The sequence below is a fragment of the Rhinolophus hipposideros genome (assembly GCF_964194185.1).
Source record: "Rhinolophus hipposideros genome assembly, chromosome: 14".
In the NCBI taxonomy this organism is placed as follows: domain Eukaryota; kingdom Metazoa; phylum Chordata; class Mammalia; order Chiroptera; family Rhinolophidae; genus Rhinolophus; species Rhinolophus hipposideros.
In genome coordinates, this window is record NC_138060.1 from 26,628,460 (window position 1) to 26,647,259 (window position 18,800).

The following is an 18,800-nucleotide window of genomic DNA, read 5'->3' on the forward strand; positions in this document are numbered from 1 at the left end:
TTTTTTACATGCTCTGTTGTCTTTTAAACATCGAAATTCAAATGTTGTTACTAACAGTATTTCTATTTTGCAGGTATCAGCGTAGTGTAGAGTGGGCCACAAAGCTCATGCGAAGACAGGGGCAGGATGAGAATACAGTGCATAGAATCCTCGAGGATTACACAAAACCACTTGAGCACCCTTGTGTAAAAAAGAACGTAGAGATTCAGTTGCGTGATGAGCTGAACTCTGAAATGGTTTCCAAGATGGAAGGCACAGGGGATAGAGAGAATCTTTCTGTGATGAACGGGGACTCGGGAAAGTCAGAAGGTTTGGAGGATCCCAGCAAGCAGTCAGACCTCCTGCAGGACACTGGGCAGGACCCACGAACTGCAAATGACCTGGATGAACATGTGGTAGAGGTCGTGGCATCTCTCCCTCAAGGGCATTGCGGCACACCGGATGTTCTCCTCCCCCAGTGTGGCGCTCAGCCTGAGGACAGCAGTCGACAAGTGGGTCTCATCTGTGCCAGGGAGAGAGGGCCTGATGATGAGTACGTTCTGGTGGAAGAAGATATGTGTGATGTGAGCGATGTGAGCGAAAGGGAAGATGCCCCAAATGAGGAAGTAAGTACAAGAAAAGACGTCCTTTCCTCCAAAGCCCTCTCTTTCTAGCCTATAGGAGGTATGGCTAACCGGATGTCCCCTACTTGGAACTGGTAGCAGGCCCATATTACGCACCCAGGGTATGTGAGAGGTGGTCAGGACACCAACCTGCAGACACTGAGGGAACCAGCAGGCACTGGGCCCTGCCCTGGTGGCTCCGTGGTTGTGAGGGCTAGTTCAACTAGAACCTTTAAGTTTGTGAATAACTAACTTTTAAAAAAATGTACAAATTAAAGCAGGTCCAATAACCCCTCCCTTGTTTGGGAGAAAAAGAAATGCAGTGGTGACTGCAGGAGTCTTTTGAGTATAGCCGTGAGGGTAGGCCTCAGGTGTGGAAGTCGGCCATCACCAGAGAAGTAATGGGAAGCAGATGAACAACCACTTCATTAAGGGACGCTCTATCAGAGTTGCCCTAGAATTATCTGTGATCGCTGAAAATGAGAATCAACCTAATGGTCAGTATGGGAAGCACCCACTTGATGAAATATTATCTAGCTTTGCAAATGAGGTGTATGAAGTCTCATTAAAAACCTAGACACACACTTGTGAGGTACAGCTGGGTAAAAAAAGCCCATAAAATCTACCAACAAAATGATCACAACTATGGGGAAAAAATTCATGGGGGCAAAAAGAAAGGAAATAAATCAAAATGTTAATAATAGAAAAACTAAAACTGCTTTGTCCACATAAGTAATACAAAATTATTTTTTAACAGCATGAATCCAACAAATGTGAATCTGGAAAATTTGTAAGAAAATTGTTCGTTTTAAAATGCAATCTCTATATAACATGTAGCGCTTCCATTTGTTCTATATGTGTTTTATTTCTCTTCAGTTGGCACAAAAAAAGAAACTAATATGCAGAAGAAATCCATATAGAATCTTTGAGTATTTGCAACTCAGCCTAGAAGAGGTATGTTTCCAGTATGATCTCTTTTCAGCTATTGGTCTCTGGGCCTGGTGATACCATATAGAGGAGTCTACCTCAAAATGAAGTTCTGTATGTAATTCAGTAACTGAGAATTTGGTAATTGAATGTCGTAATTTAGTATTGACCCTAGGCCGTTTCCAAAGTAAGCCTGCCAAAATTTCACTCCTTAACTTCATTTTATCAATTCTAAGATGTGCTTTGTGGGGGTGGGGGTGCTCCCTATGTCATTTCGCAAAGGTTTCAAAGGGTGTGTCTAAGCACTTCTTTTCACATCAAGGTTTTAGATTGGCCAAATATTATGTTACCGATTTTCACCAGGTTCTAAAAATAAAAAACAAACAAAAAAACAATTTATTGAGATAGTTCACATACCATACCATTCACCCATTTAAAGTGTACATTTCAGTGGTTTTTAGCGTATTTATGGAGTTTCATCAGCTTTTAATAAGCTATGATGCATGCTTCAAGTCGTATGACTGCTAATTGCCTAATGGTCTCTAGGTATTTCCTTCTACAGAATTACTAATACATGTTATCTTTATTTAAAGCAATAGTTGCATTCTCAAAAGTTGACCGTAAAAGTGGCTTTCTAACGATTGCGTCATGTTTTTTCCTCTGATTTGGAGTTCCTCTATCCTGCATTCACATGACTGTCAGTCCCTCCTTTTTGTTTATGTCTGTGCTGTCCACAGCAATGTTCTTTTTGCCCTTGCAGACAGCACCCTTTCCTCAGTCTTACACGCGTGGGTGTGCCTCTTCTCCAGGAGCACCCCAGCCTGTCTGGGATAGCTTCTGCCATGTCGAGCACAGTTCATGGCATATATGTACGTCTCCAGGAGTGCTTGTTGAATGCGTCCACATTGGTAATTTCATAAAAGTGTCCACAGAGAAGTAATTGTGTCTCCATATCCCCTTGATCTCCTGGTCTGTGCTTGCTTTCTCGCAGTGAGTCTAAGGTTGGTGCAAAAGTAATTGCAAAAAACGCAGTTACTTTTGCACCAACCTGATAGTACAAAGAACAGACTTTCCAAGCAGGAAAGGATGTTTGGAATTACTTCATCTCCTCATTTTACAAATGAGACAAGTTTAGCCTACTGTTGAATACAGTAGCCACTAGTTGCATGTGGCTATTGAATTATTAATAAAATTGAACAAATTTAAAATTCTGTTTCTCAGTCGTGCCAGCTACATTTCACATACTCAACAGCACATGTAGCTCGTGGCTACTGTATTGGACAGCACATGTGTAGCACGTTCTCCTCATCACAGAAAGTTCTATTGCACAGCACGTTCCCTAAGTACTTACCTCTGAGCCTTAGCTTTCTTCTCGTAAAATGAGGGTCAGGTAACCCCTTGTTCATAAGATGTTTTAGAAATTAAATCATGCATGGGATGTACAGTACCTGGTATATAGTAAATACTCAGTAAGGGTTAGTGCCTGCTATTCTTATCATTATCATCATTATTAAGTTACTTGTAAAAGCTGTTTAGTAGTTAATTGGAATTCTTTCTTTTGCAATCAGTACTTTGTGAAAATATTCTTTGGGTATTTACTACATGCCTGGCATAGGGCTAAGTACTAACGGTACAGAAAGAAATAGAACGTGGGTCTGGTCCTAAAGGTGGCCCAGAAATAATTGCAATTCAGTGCGATAGGCAGTGTGGTAAGTGGGTTGTACCAGTGTTGCTCTTCTTGTGTCCTTGTGCCAAAGCCTGACATCTGTGAGGTGTTTAATAGTTACTTACTAAATGGACGTGTACAAGACATGGAATTTGCACAAAAACTGATAGAGTCCAGAGGGACACAAGCTAGCTGGAAAGACTTACGGAGTCGGTGACATCTGGGGATGCTAAAGGATAAATAGGGGATTGCCAGACGGACACAAGGGACAGCATGGGCTCTTTCATGTAGCTCCATCCTGGGAGTGGCGGCGCAGGAAGGCTAGATCGTGGACAGCGTATCTGTGAGTAGGGGTCTGACCTGGTCCTCCTGGCACCAGGGCACTGCAGATGGTGATGTACGGGAGTGGCAGGGACCAAAGCTGGCATCAGTATGAGTGTGGGCCGGAGTGTGAGGCCGGAAGAGCCTGCCAGCCTCTCAGCTCTGGCAGGCAGCAGCAGTAGGCCTGGAGAGAGTATCGGGTGTCAGAAACTGGGGGTTCAGCCTCATTGTTCCAGGTGGGTGACCAGTTGATGCTTTTTACTGACAGTAAAAAAAGATGCTGCTATCTGCTGCCTCCTCCCAAACACTCCTGAAGAAACGCAAGAGTAGTAGGAAATAGAAGATGAGGTTGCTCTGCATTCTTGGAAGCTACTTGGCTTCTGAGAACATTCCAGAAACATGTTGGAGAAGTTTTCAAGAAGCATGCTGTTAAACCTGGCTCTGCTTCTGAGTTCTGTTTGGCAGATTTCCTTTGGATGATTCACCCATGTTTGGCACACCTCTTGTACAGTTTAATGTGTTTCCATAAATGTCCGTCAGGAACACAAGCAGCCATTCTGTGGTGATTCAAAGCAGTTCTTTTTAGGGATTGAGAATGGTAATAGCACAGCTGACTTAAAGATGTGCTTCTTAGAAATCTGTTACTGAGAGCTGTTTTTCTGTTATAATGTTATAATGATTCTGTTATAGTGATATGATATTAAAATCATCATTAAACTCATCTCTCCATCTTATTAGTACTATCAAAGTAAAAACTAACAAGATCTCAAGGGACATAATCACTAGCCTCCACAGACCTCCCCAGTCTACTAATGACTTAATTCTAAATAAAAGCAGTGCAATTGAATTAAGATCCTCTTCATCTGTAATACGTGCCTAAGAGCAGTTTGCATAGATTCATAAAAGCCATTTTAGGCCAATAAAAATGAGGCATTGATTTCATCAGTTCTTAGGGAGATACACATTTGCTGATAATGGAAAGTTTCTGAAGAACTTAAATTCTAACAGATAACTAGGAAGAAATCTCTTGCTAGGCAAAATTTAGATTGAATTTTTCCTTGCTAGGGTATAATATCTGAATGGTTCTTAGAAAGGGAGGGAAACTAAAATGAATTGAGCAGTTGGGTGCTTTGCATAGCTTTTAAAATCTTTATGAGATTTAACCTGCATTGAATCTTTAAGAAGGCATTATCATCCCCATTTTATAGATGAGGTAGGAAAGTTTAATAAGTGAGATGTCCAAGGCCTGAGCTGTTAGTGAAGATTCCATCCCAGGTCTGTCATATCTGAGTTCATTCTTCCTATCACACCATTCTGAACCAAGAAGTGAGAAAATGGAAAAAAGGACTTGGCTGTTTGAGGAACCAACTTTGTCTTTTCCATTGCACCTGTTGGCCACCGTCTGTGTCCATCTGAGGAAAAAAATGGTATTCTGTATTAATAAGTAGTGGGCCATGGGAAGAGAAAGGGTCAAAATAAGATTGTAGGACACCGGGGAAGTCACCAGTAGCTGAAAGGAGAAGTAGGATGTAGTGTCCACACTGAGGAGAAAGGAGCTGGAAGAGCCAGGCCTGCAGAGACCTGCTCTAGGTGGCTTCTACCCCTGGGGCCTAAACCAAAGGCAGGATCCAGGGACCTATGTCGTTATTCTTTCAGCACAGGCATTGAGCACCCTCAGGTGCTAGACGTCTGTAGGCCAAGGGAGCAGCAAACAGTCTCTGTTGTCACAGCGTTGACATTCTCTTTGGAGAGACACCTATAAGAAGGATATCTTCGGACAAGAATAAATGCTCTGAAGAAGACAGTCAGGATGAGGGTTACTTAAACTGGTGGTCGGGGTCTGTTACTTAAACTGGGTGGTCTGACCTCTCCAAGAAAGGACCTTTGAGTCTGCGGCAGATTACACCAGATGTGGGAACAGCGACTAAAGGGTAAAGGCAGAGATGAGCTTAGTGTGTTCAAGGGCCAGAAGTGAAGCCATGACAGCTAGAGAGTGGTGGTCAGACATGCAGGGGCTGCAGGTGGTAGGAAGCAAGAGTACATACAGTAAAGCCCTCCGGAGAGTTTCAGTCATGGGAGCCACATGGCCTTCACCTGTTAAGAAGACGGCTCGGGCTGCTGTGGAGAAAGGACTGTGAGGGACTAAGAGCAGAAAGGCCTTTGCAGAAGTCCAGGCAGGACGTGATGCTGGACCAGGGTGACTGGGACCAGCAGGTAACCACCTGCATTTCAGAGAAGCTATAGATTTGGTTCTGGGTGAAACTAAAGCAGTAGTTCTGAAACCACTTACTCTCTTAAAAATGGTTGAGGATCCCAAGGAGCACGTTCAAGTGGATTGTATCCGTCGGCATCTACCAGTCACCTCGTTGATTAAATTTATTCCTAGGTATTTTCTCTGATGCAATCGTAAATGGGGTTGGTTTTCTCATTTCTCTTTCTGTTTGTTACTAAGGGTACAGCAACTCAGCAGATTTCTGTAAATATATTGTGTATCTTACAACATTACTGAATTCATTTCAGTAGTTCTGAATTCAGTGTTACTGAATTCAATTCATAGTAGTTCTAATAGTTTTTTGGTGGATTCTTCAGGGTTTTCTGTATATAATGCCACTTGCAAATAGTGACAGTTAACTTTTTCCTTTCCAATCTGGATGTCTTTTATTTCTTTTTCTTGCCTAATTGCTCTGGCTAGGACTTCCAATACTATGTTAAATAAAAGTGGCGAGAGTGGATGTTTTTTTACTGAGTTTCAACCAGTTTGTGGCATTCATATTTTCTTAGATTTTTTTTTAATTTTTTAATTTTTAAAAAATTTTTAATTTATGAATCGTTTCTGTTAAAAATATGTGACCATTTTGGTGATGATTCAAGGACTTTAATTTGTATTTGAGGCAAAGAGAAATCAATCTGTAAAATTTCTCAAGAATGTGGAATAGTTTCTAATGAGAGTTTTCTGCTTGCTCTGTTTTTAGGCTTTCTTCCTGGTCTATGCTCTGGGATGTCTAAGTATTTACTATAAGAAGGTAAGATGTTTTATTTAGATATAATCCACTTTAAACTTTCCTGATGTTTTCATGTTGCTTCAATACAAATGTACCACTTGCACTAAATAAAACAGGAATTGAATTTTTCTCTAAGTTTCAGCTTTGGGTCTTGAATTGGGACTGTTCAGGCAAAAGCCAGCTTTGACCCATTTAGACTGAATTTCATTCCCAGAGGCTAAAAGAAGAGCAATATCTTATATAATGCTCAGGAAATCTGTGTCAGAAGAGTACTACAAATTAACAACCAAAATAAAAGCAACCATTGTTTAGCACTACTTCAGTAAAGGCTGTGTGTTAGGTGCTTTACATCTAATACTTCTAATCCTTACCTCCCATCTGCTAAGAATTTTATAGATAAGGTAACTGAGTCTCAGAGAAAATAAATAAGTCACCCATGGTCACACAGCTGATCTGGTTAGAATTAGTATTTGAACCTCAGAGTAGCTCCAAAGCCTGTGATTCTGTATTGCAGCCTGCTGCCCTTAGAAGAATGGTCATCCAATAAGAAGTGGGCTGGGTGCACAGTTGGGAGAGAGACTTTTTACTACACAGTGTTTGTACTTTTTGAATTTTGAACCATGTGCATATAATACCTATTCAAAATAATTCAAATGAAATTAAAATTGAAAAGACAAATGTAAGTAAAACAGTAACTATACCAAGGAAAGCATATTTTATTCTGTTCATAATTTTATCATTCATCAAATTCTAATTATATAAATCTTTTTCACAAGTATTACAGTGATTTAGAAATGAATATCTGGCTGAGGGGTGACTCATTTTCCCAGATGGTGGCCATTTACAGCCCACCCTGCCTCCTCTCCTGGGCCCTAGCTGAAATTTGTCAGAACATTCCAGCTGCTCCATAGAATCTTCAATGTCTGGAACATGGTGGGCTACTCATATTGGAAGTTCAGCCTTCCCACAAGACTGTTGCTTCTCACAAGAGGGGATGAGTGTTTCCTCGCAGTGGGATTTGAAGGCCACACACATAGGGAGTTTCCACCTTAGGAACAACTGGCCAAAAAAACCCTACAACTCTAGCTCATATTTGTGGTATTAAAATCTTCGTCTGAGCCAACTGAGCAAATCTTATCAAGTGACTGAACCCTAAACCAATTGAAGAACTGATCATTTTACTGAGCACTTACATGAAGTGAAGAGCTTTCCAGACTTACCTAGTTTTTGTGGTTGTATTTTTTTGTCTTGATACATCAGAATGTTCTCTGAAGTGAACCATTCTCAGCCTCTTCAAGTCCTACATGAGAAAGTAAAATTTTCTTTTAAGCAGTTGGATTATTAATTTGTGCCACCAGATAACAAATTCTCTAGTTTTGAAGACTAAAGGAAGCATTTTTAAAAGCTTTTACAAAGTTATTTGTGGCTTTTCTGAATGTGGCCTGACGTGCAGTCGCTGCTCTTTAGGGTCTGTGAAATGTTTGGCACGTGCTGCCCTTAGGGACGTGTTACACTAGAGCATCCCAGCATGCACTCCTTCCTCTGCCTGGAATGTGCGTCCCCAGCTACCACCACCTCCTCTAGGACCGTCCGGCACCCCCTTTCACTTGGCTACTGCCTTCTCATCTCAATGTTACTATCTCAGGGCAGCCTGTCCCAGGTCCTCTAGAGCAGTGCTCTCCACTCAGAATATATTGGGAGCCTCAGACGGGCGCCCCGTGTAGAATTTAAAATTGTCTGGTAGCCACGTCTCAGGGCAGGTATGTGGCTGGTGGCCTCCACATTGGACAGCACAGGTCTAGGTCTAGTGAGAGACCTCTGGTATGAGTACCATGTTTGTTTTATTCACTGTTTCAGCTTCACACTTAATGATATTGATTCACTGGCGGAATGATGAGTGAGTACATACATAATAATGCCTTGTTTTTTTCAATAACTTTAGGAGCCTTTAACAATTGTGAAACTCTGGAAAGTTTTCACCGTAGTTCAGCCCACATTCAGGACTGCGTACATGGCGTACCATTACTTCCGAAGCAAGGGCTGGGTGCCCAAAGTAGGGCTTAAGTACGGAACAGATTTACGTAAGTAATTCTTGGCTTAGTAGGTGTCAGAACCAGGGTTTGCCTCAGATTCTAGGGTGAAAATTGAATTGGTTACTAGGTGCTGTTGCTGATCTTTTCTAAGAAATGTCTTACTTCTGGCTTAGATGAGAATATTGGACATTTGGATTGGGTGCAGGGTATGTCCAGAAGGAGTGAAAAGGCAGTCTAGGAGAAAAGGCCGGGAATAGAAGCTTGCCACCCCGAGTCAGGCTTTTCCTATCATCTACTCTAACCTGAGGGAAGAGTTCTACAGTACCCATCCCCCACCTCTCATTAACCATGTGATATGGAGCAGTCCCTTATGCTCTGGGCCCCCATTGCCAAATGAGAATAATCATATCATTGTAATAATAGTCACAGCTATCATTTATTGAATATTTGCTATATACCAAACATTGTGCTAAGTGTTTTACATTCATTGTCTCATTTAATCCTTACAGCAGTCCTATGCAATGGATACTTAGTACTCTCATTTTTCTGATAGGGAGACTGCAGTTTTGGGACAATAGGTCATTTGCCCCCAGTAGTTTTCAGGGCCAGTAACTTATAGAGCTGGACTTTGAATTTTGGAGCCCAGGTTCTTAGAAACTTCTACACAGTTCTTCCTCCCCTGACCGTTCTTTAAAGTGAGGAGTCAGAGGCAGGTGAGCACCTCATTTAGGAGATAATTACTGAGGGTGTCCTGTGGGCCAGGGTGTTTTAGATGCCACAAACACAGAGGTGAACAAGACAAACACAAAGTTTGTGTCCTTGATGGAGCCACTTATATATAGAGGGAGAGGGGGCCACAAACAAGCAAACAAATGCCAACATAATATAATTTCAGGCACTGATCAGTACTCTGAGAAAAGTAGAGCAGAGTAAAGGGATAGAGAGTAAAGGAGTTAGTGACTGCGGTCAGGAAAGCACTCTGAGAAGATGTGATCACAGTGAGGGAGCAGGTCGCTTGAGAATCTGGGGAAGAACATGCTAGGCAAGGTGAACAGCAAGCATAAAGGCCCTGAGGCAGGAACAAGCTCAGCAGGTCCCAGGAACAGCAAAAAGACAGTGTGTCTAGAACTTAGAGATCCAGAGGAGAGTGACGTGAGGTGATGTCTGAGCGTTAGGCCAGGCCCAGGTCACATAGGGCCTGGCAAAGACTTTTGATGTTACTCTGCTGATTGGACATCTTGGGAGATTCTGAGCGAGGGAGTGACTTCAATGTAATGATTCAATTTAACGGGACCCTCTGTCTGCTCTCTTACTGATGGACTGAGAAGGGCAAAAATGGAAGCAGACTAGTTAGGGAAGCTGAGCCCAACCAACTCTGCAGATGGAATGGGCGTGAGGTTTGTGGTAAGAGAGGAATCAGGGACGATGCCTAGCTACTTGGCTTTCTGTTTTGTCCAGTGGAGTACTGGGAAGGTAGGCAATGCTGGAGCCAGGAGAGCCTTGAGAGGTAGGTTTGGAATTGTCGTGACATACCTAGCACTGAAAGCTGCAGGTGTGGGTGAGCGAACATGCTCGGAATTGGCACTAGCATAATGCCCCTCCTTCAGTAAGTCCCCAACACTCATTTTCCTCCTCTCCAAGTGGCAGCACTGCCTGGATGCTTTTCAGGATTGTTAGTGAGGGTCAAACAAACATTTCAACATGTATGGGGGCCCTCTAGGAAGTCATGGCCCTTGGGGTCTTCTGAGCTCTGTCACATACTTGTTCCGTGCATTTTTGAGCCTTTTTAAATGTTCTAAAATCGAGTGTGCTTAACCTAGACTCATTGGATGGTTCTAAGTGGGCACCTGCACCCCCTGACATTTTATTCAAAAGATTGTGCTTGTATGATAGTGCGTTTTTCTGGGTCGAGTTTATACCTTTCATTAAATTCTCAAAGGGGGTCAGCAATTCAAAATAAAAGTTAAGGATCACCTATCCCTCTAAATAAATGGTTTCTTTTGTTTCTTCCATGCCTGGATTTCAGGTACAGATATCCTAACTCAGTTACCACATGAATGATCAGGCTTAGCTTGAGATTAGTTTACTAGGTTTACAGATAATTGTGTTGGCCACAGGTCATGTTTAAATAAGTGATGTGCCTGTTTCGTTTTTCTTCATGGGCTTCCCAGCCTGTTCTCCTTTTCATGCCCCTGTAAGGATAGCACTCACTGTAAATGTTCGGTAGGTCTTCTTTAGCTTTTTCGTTATATGGATGAAATTTGAGTGGAATTTTCCAGTGGACAAAGCTACAGTGATGCATTAAGAGGTGGCATGGTGTGATGGAAAGAGAGCGCTTTTGGGTTCACAGCCGGCCCTACTTCTTACTCCCTGTGTGACTTCAGCCAAGGTTTTTCATCTCTCTGAGTTTCCGTTTGCTCATCATATAACATGGATAACAACACCTTCTTTAGAAATAACATCTTTATTTTAAAACATGAGTTGCAGGGGAACAGGGCCATTGTTGCACGCCTTCTAAGCATACCTTATCTCCTGTATTTTCAATGCTCAAGCCATATTTGTGGATGAGGAGACAACTTTTCTAATTTAAAAATAAACTTCCTTCTAAGGATGGATGAAAGGACAGATGGATTTTTTTTAAAACAAAAAATAAATCAACTGCTATTTCCCAGCTCCCTGGAGGCCTTTGTCCCAGCCGGGGCGTATCATGCACTTCAAGCCACTTGTATAATTAATGTGAGACCAGGTCTCTAGCCCAGCAGCAAAGGGAGGATATCTTCACAGTTCCTCTTTAGCAAGGGTTCACGGGCAGTGCTAGCCTGGGATGAGAGGATTGACTTCTTGAACTTGACTCCCTTCTCCAGGTACAGCTGTGGGCTGCCGCTGGTTTTTAACAATATTATTTTTGTCCTGAAGGCTGGTGATCTTCCCCCATGTACCCTAGAACTGCCAGCACGGGTTAAACCCAGGACATTCTCTTTTTACAGTTTGTTTCTGCTTACAGAGCTAATGACTCATGACAAAGGGCCGTTATGAAATTCACATCTTATCAGGGAAACTCCTCCTTAAATAAATTTTGTCAATCAAATTTCATTCCAGGAGCAGTATTTGGAACAAATATTATGGATCTCAAATCAAGTGCAGCTGCTGAGAGAGTTGACCTTGATTGCCCAGTGGTGAAAACCAGACTAGAAACGGGGAGCTTTTCCTTACATTCCCACCCAAAAGCTCCCATGGCTACTGGCTCCTTTGGTGACCAGGAACCTTGCTTGCCTTGGTGCTTTTCTTCTCTCGCCTTTTTTAATCTTCATACACCTGTGAGGCGTGTAGTATTCGCCTCCCTGCCACATACTGTGCGCCTTGGAAGGGTTCCCTGTGCAATTCCAGGGTCCGTGTGGCAGAGTCCCTGCCCCAGGATCCTTCTCTGGGTGGCAGCTCTTGACCTCCACACATTGAATTACAGCAGTCCCCCGTTACCCGAAATTTTACTTTCCTTGGTTTCGGTTACCCATGGTTAATGGTGATCTGAAAATATTACATGGAAAGTTCCAGAAATAAATGAGTCATAAGTTTTAAATTGCGCGTCACTCTGAGTAGCATGATGAAATCTCTCACTATCCCCCTCCGTCTCGCCCCGGACGTGAGTCATCCCTTTGTCCAGCGTCCCCACATTGCATACATCTCCCACCCAGTAGTCACTCAGTAACCATCTCAGTTATCAGATCAACTATTGCATTATCGCAGTGCTTGTGTTCATGTAACTTTGTTTTACTGAATAATGGCCCCAAAGCCATTCACATAACTTTTATTACAATGTATTGTTGTAATTGTTCTATTTTATTATTAGTTATTGTTGTTAATCTCTTACCATGCCTAATTTATAAATTAAACTTTAATATAGGTATGTATTCATAAGAAAAAAACCTATATATACAAAACATACATACCCTGTTTCCCCGAAAATAAGACCTAGCCGGATAATCAGCTCCTGATGTTTTGGAGCAAAAATTAATATAAGACCCGATCTTGTATTACATAAGACCCAATCTTATAGTAAAATAAGACTGGGTTCCTATGGTAATTTTTTCTCCCAAAAGACGCATTAGAGCTGATTGTCCAGCTAGGTCTTATTTTCGGAGAAACACGGTAGATATATTAAGGGTTTGGTACTATCTGAGATTTCAGACATCCACTGGGGTTGTAGGACCGTGTCCCCCATGGATAAGAGGGCACAACTATAGTAAGGCAGACTGATCTCTTAGTGGCGTGTATGGTTGTATTATTTTTTTCCCCCACTTTCCTTTGAATTTCTTAAAAACAGGCGTGAGTCTTGTTCACCTCTAGCACCAACACCTAAGTCAGTACCTATCCAGATTAGCTCAGACACTTTGAATTACACTGATTTGACAGGAATGACAAAATGATGATCCCCAAACTTCACACTCTTGGTACCCTTTCATGATCTCACTCTGGAGAGCATAAGAGGCAAGACAAGAATCACTTGTACTTGACTCCGAAATTCATTTGTGGGGTGGGAGTAGGATGAGGGTGTTAGGGTCTTAGCAACAGATTTGCTTTACTAACTGCATTTTGTTTCAGGGGTGAAAAACAGTTTGTGTTTTAAAAATAGACTACAGGGCATATTGCAGATCAGCCATGTAAAGATAATTGGATGTTTATGTCCCTTTGGAGAAGAAAAAACTTAAGTAATAAAATAAGATTTTCATTTCAGGTGGTTATACATTTTCTTTCTTTTTCTTTGCAGTGCTGTATCGAAAAGGTCCTCCATTTTACCATGCAAGGTTTGGAATGATTTTTAAATAAATTAGTGGCTTAAAGGGACACGAAGAAATCTCTGGCTTCCACTTTAATTTCAGTGCCACAGAAACAATCATATTTCTGTTGGCCTGATAGGGTTAGATACTATATGTTGGCACCTTATACACGACACATAAAATAATAAATAGGTTATGATAATGTGTCTTTTATTATTAAACATTGAGTTTATGTAGTAATTGTTCATCTTAATATCAGTGACTGCTAGTATATAAACAGTTGAGTGAATTCTCAGCTTTCATGTTGGGAGAGAAATATTTCTGTTCCTTTCCTCTATGTGTTGAAACCAGCCTGAAACTTTGTAACATAAATTGTGAGTTTTCCATTAATATTTTCTCAGTAGCAGTCTAGGGGAGTTTAGGATCAGATGATGTACATTTTATTTTTCATGTATCTTCATTCTTGGTAGGACAAAATATTCTTCTTTAACAGATTGATTTCATGCTTTTTGTTTTTAAAACACCCTTTATGTGTTTTTCAGTTACTCTGTCATTGTTGAGTTAGTCGATGACCATTTTGAGGGCTCTCTTAGACGACCTTTCAGCTGGAAGTCGCTGGCTGCTTTGAGCAGAGTTTCAGTGAATGTCTCCAAGGTAACAAACAACAGCAGCTCTGGCATTCACGTGTCACTTAAATGGTTGGATTTTTTTTTTTTTTTTTAACGTAGTAGAAACAGAAAAGTCATTTGTAGAGACTTCAAAGCATTTCTGCCAGAGAAGTTCTGAATGACTGGGCTGGAAGCTGTCCTTCCCTTACGCCCCATCCCACTACCAGTTGATTCTCAGCTCCAGGAATTGAGCTTTCGAATTTCCCATAGTGATTAGTGTCAGTGAGTTGCCTTTCTCCCCAGGGTTGGTAAGACGTGGGTAAGTGCAGGCAGCGCATGCTCAAAATGTACATTCACAGAGGAATCCAATCCTTAACACACTTCTTTTCAGTTTGCAGATCTCTTGAAGAGGACAGAAGGGAATTAATATTTATTGCTAAACACTGTACGTGTTTTTTCACCACCTGTTTACTGTCCTTATCCTAAGAGTGAGGAGTCTGAGGGTCTGAGGTGTTGAGTGAGGAGCCCATGACCTTGCAGCTCATACACAGAACTGGGATTCCAACCCAGTCAGCTGACTGGCTGGCTGTGTTCTGTATCCTGCTACCCTCGAGATAGAAGGGAAATTTCATCTCACACTAGGACTAGTAAGGATGAAAGCTTTGCGTTTTCTCTGTTATCAGTAACTTGCTAACTGAAAGTGAATTATGGGCCCCCTCAAACTCTGTCCCACTGTTGCTGGAGGCGTAGTGGGAGCTGAGCTGGGAGGTCCAGAGGGGCCTGGTGACAGCTGTTTTGAGTGCAGGTTAAGTTGCTTAGGCCTTAGTCTGTGAAAAGCAGCTCTATCCTGTAGAAATAGGGAGTCTATCCTGTTTCTAGTATTTTTATGCCCACTTTTGGGGACTTGTAGCATATAGTAAATATTTTAAATGCTCTGTTTATGACCAGTATACCTACTTTATTTGCATTCTCTTGCCATGTCAATGATGAGTAAATGGCAGCTCCTTAATCTGGAATGCGAGCCCAGTTATGAAGTTCCCCGGAGGGAACTGATACACTTGTGCTATTTCCAGGAGCACACAGTGAGAGGGAATGGAGACAGCCTGCATTTCCTGCTGATGCACTCAACTTTGTATGATTTTGTGGGATGTGGAGATTGTTTTTCATTTTTTCGATAGGAACTTATGCTGTGCTATTTGATTAAACCCTCTACCATGACTGACAAAGAAATGGAGTCACCAGAATGTATGAAAAGAATAAAAGTCCAGGTAGGTAAACTCAGAGATAATTTACATTATCCTAAAGATTCCATCCACTACATTGTGTCCTCTTGAACATGTGCTCCCAAGAAAAGAAATGAAACCCACCTTCCTTGTTAACAGAAAGCCTTCTCGAGCCCTTTCCTGCTAAATGCGTTCTTACTCCCCCTTAATTCCTGGTGCTTCTTTACCTGCCATGTGATCTGGTTTCTGTCCTTACCACTCAGCTGAAACTGCTCTCCCAGACAGCCCGGGACCTTCTATCCAGGCCAGAGTCCCAGTCCCAGAGACGAGAAGTAATTGCTGTTGACTTGTTCCTTCATTGAACTTCTTGTCTTGCTTCCGGGGTTCTGTGTTGAGCTGAGTCTCCCGCTGTCTTCCTGGTGGGGTTTTCTCTGCCAGGGCTGCCAAGTTCATTCTCCAGTCACCCAGTGTTTGTTACTATTCCCATCCCTTCCCTGTCTGACTCCTAACACCCAGCGTTTCCTTGTTCTTTGGCCTCTAACATTGCACCCTTCCCTCTTGTTCACACTGCCCCATCCCCTGCAGACCTGCTCGCGGGCCCCAGCGACTCATCCCCCCAGTTGGTCCTGTTCATCCCCGCTAGATTAGCTTTTCGTGAAATGCCAGTCCAGACCCACTTCCCTCTCCGTGCTGACCTGGAAATACCAGCACCAACATAGACGTGGTTCTGATGTTAAGTGCGAGCTTTTGTGCTGGCACTCCTAATCCTAGAAAGTGCCAGTAGAGGCAAGTTTAGCTTTTACAATCTTTGCATGATTACAGTAGATACTATTTGCATGTAAGGTTGATATTGCTACATTCACAGTTTCTCTAAATGTTTAGTTACAAGAAATGGGAACAGGTATCCTCATTATATAAACAGCTTTTTGTGCAATGAAGCTATAATGTCACATGCCTTGCATGCTCTTTCATTTCTTTTTCTGAAACTCAGTCGCCTTTTTGTTTTGATTGGTTACAGGAGGTGATTCTAAGCCGTTGGGTTTCTTCACGAGAGAGGAGTGATCAAGACGAACTTTAATAATTCAGCCTCAGATTTCTGATTTCACCAACAAATACTTATTGTGTCTCCTACAGTAACCCAAGTTCAGGGCGAGGTAAAGAGTCCATTTATTGTAATTGTCCATTAATTTAAAAGTTTCAAAGGACATGGTGCTCCCAACCCCAGAAAACTATTAGTGTTTTAAGATAAAATTACACAGGGAAGAAAAAGAGCCCTGTGCCAGGACTTGAGATTCTGTCCTTGAATCCATCACTGACTGACCGACCCTGAGCTCCTCGCCTCTAGGCCTCAGTCTGTGTCGTCATCCGTTCAGTGAGAAGGGTGGATTACATGAGTCCCAAGAAGACTCTTCCAGCAACAGGGAAATTCTGTTGTTACTGATTTTGCCAGAAAATGGTAACAGTTCACGGTTATGTGGCACTCTGCAGTTTCCAGAGCACTGTTGTACACAGGGATCTTTTGTTACCCACATCCTATCTAATCCTGAAAGTGCTGGAGAGCAGATTGGGGGATTGCGGGATGCTGTGTTCCATTATTTTAAATGGAAAAAATAAAGTGTCTCAGCTTATTCCAACCCATAAAAATCCATTTAATATTTTAACAAGGATTTCTGTATCATAGAAAACATTTAAAACATCAATTACCAAATTATTTGTCAATGAACTCATTGGTGGGCAAATTTGTATAGAATATACAACAATAATATACAATATTAGATAAAAATTGTATCTTGCTTCAGTGAACTTGCTATGAAATAAAAATAGTTGGTGAAATAATGTATGAAGATGCATAATGAGTACAATTAACATTTAGTAAAACACAATAAACAAAGCCTTTTTAAAATTGGTTAGATCCCAGTGAGGAGTTGCCTGAGGAATGGCATATGGAGGCAGGAGGGAAATGGACAGAGGGCATTGGGGAGGGGGCGGAACAGGAGGAAGTGAGTGTGGGTCTGAGGTTCATCCACCGTCCAAATTCAAGACAATGGCTGACAGTCTTCTCCTTGGCACTAAATATCCCAGCAGTAGATGGTTAAGAACCATCTTTGGAAGCTGAGATAAAAAACAAAAATGGGTTCTTGTTTGCATTCCCATGACACGTGATCTTAGAGCTTCTGACAGGCTCCTTAACAACGTGAAAGATTTCACTATGAATCATCACTTTCTCAAAACCTTGAATGTTGGCCAAAAATTTCAGGAGGCATTTCTTTCCTATTTCATTCTTCATTTGTGGTAGCACTTCTTTCCCAGCCTAATCAGTGCATCAAATGCCCTTATGGTAAAAACTCTTCCAGGAATTGTTCATCAAAGTACAGTCATCCTATCAGCTCTCCACCTCAGATGCTTTATCATCAGCGAATATGCCTTGAAGGCTCTGGAGACTCCTTAGTATAAAGGCTACAGTAAAGATGTAGAGAAGCCAAAGACCACACCCATATTTGTAACTGAAAGCTCTAAAGGATGTCATCCTCTTTAGTCAAAGAGCCTTGTATGAAGGATTTGCCTTCTTTATGTAGAAGATTTGAACACCATGCAGCAGGCCATGCACTCTTCAGTGTTACCTGAGGGCCCTCGGGGTTCTGAACTCATACACCAGCAAAGGCTTTGGTTTACGTCACCCTCACAGTTTCCAGCTGAAAGCAGAATTAGTTTATCTTCGGAGCATTAAATCCTAGCACTTTATTTCTTACCTTCTGAAATAAATGTACCAGATGGCATTTGTTTTCAAAAAAAGCTCAGGTTCAAATTGGAAATTTGCGGTAAAACCACCATCAGGAGATTCTGCAGTTCACTGGGAGAGATGTTACAGCCTCACTGAGAGCAGAAGTTGCTTCTCCCACACTCTTCAAAGCATCACGCTTACATGGTTCTTAACTCTCTCAAACCATCCAGACTTGCTTTAAAGCTGAAATCCTTCGCCAACTCCTCTCTCTCTTCCATCACTTTCCAGCTGTCCTGAGGTGTTCAAAGCCACCCACTGCACCACACGTCAAGCTGACTGGCCACTCAGGAATTTCACTACCTTTATAAAAACTACTTGCCACACTCGAGAACACTATGAAACTCTGTGGACCCAATATTTTTCACAAGTTGTATTTTCACAATCCAATGCAAAAGAAAGAAAAAAAAATCAAGAAAAGGGCAGATACCTGTTTGACCAAGAATATATCTTTTATACGATCACCTTTCTCAATACATTATCACTTCCAACTTTTTTTTTTTAATGTAGAGGGATTTCTTAGGCCTCTAAAACTCACCTACTTTCTTCATGGGCTTTTCCATTTCCACAGGAGACATTTTTGCTTTAATGAAGTTGGGAAAAGGATGTGATAACACACTACACTTCCAAACAGCACAAGCACCGGGCAGTCAACTAACACAGCGGTGCCTGCGGTGTCCTCTTTCTGGTCCACACACGCACAGCTGCAGACTCTTACGTAGTCGTTTTTTATTTGGATAACCAAGATGGGCTACCATTTTTTACAAATCGTTACAGTATATATTTACATCGTGGGAGCTGAGATGGACAGACATCTGTGTTCTTGTTTATCCCACAATAACCTTTGGAGTTCAGGTGGAGTTC

The 18,800-nt window shown here is 41.9% G+C and overlaps 1 protein-coding gene across 5 annotated transcripts in view; it reads left to right on the forward strand.

The window, feature by feature from the left end:
* Window positions 1–18,329, forward strand: part of TSEN2 (tRNA splicing endonuclease subunit 2) — a 35,100-nt gene extending 16,771 nt beyond the window's left edge. For all 5 annotated transcript variants that reach the window (XM_081071984.1, XM_081071983.1, XM_081071987.1 and 2 more), the window contains 8 exons: window positions 74–605; window positions 1,479–1,556; window positions 6,489–6,539; window positions 8,461–8,599; window positions 13,317–13,353; window positions 13,869–13,980; window positions 15,113–15,202; window positions 16,176–18,329. In XM_081071984.1, coding sequence (XP_080928110.1) covers window positions 74–605; window positions 1,479–1,556; window positions 6,489–6,539; window positions 8,461–8,599; window positions 13,317–13,353; window positions 13,869–13,980; window positions 15,113–15,202; window positions 16,176–16,235 — 1,099 coding nt within the window. In that variant the 3' untranslated portion in view covers window positions 16,236–18,329. The remainder of the gene's footprint in view (window positions 1–73; window positions 606–1,478; window positions 1,557–6,488; window positions 6,540–8,460; window positions 8,600–13,316; window positions 13,354–13,868; window positions 13,981–15,112; window positions 15,203–16,175) is intronic.
* The last annotated feature ends 471 nt before the right edge of the window (window positions 18,330–18,800 follow it).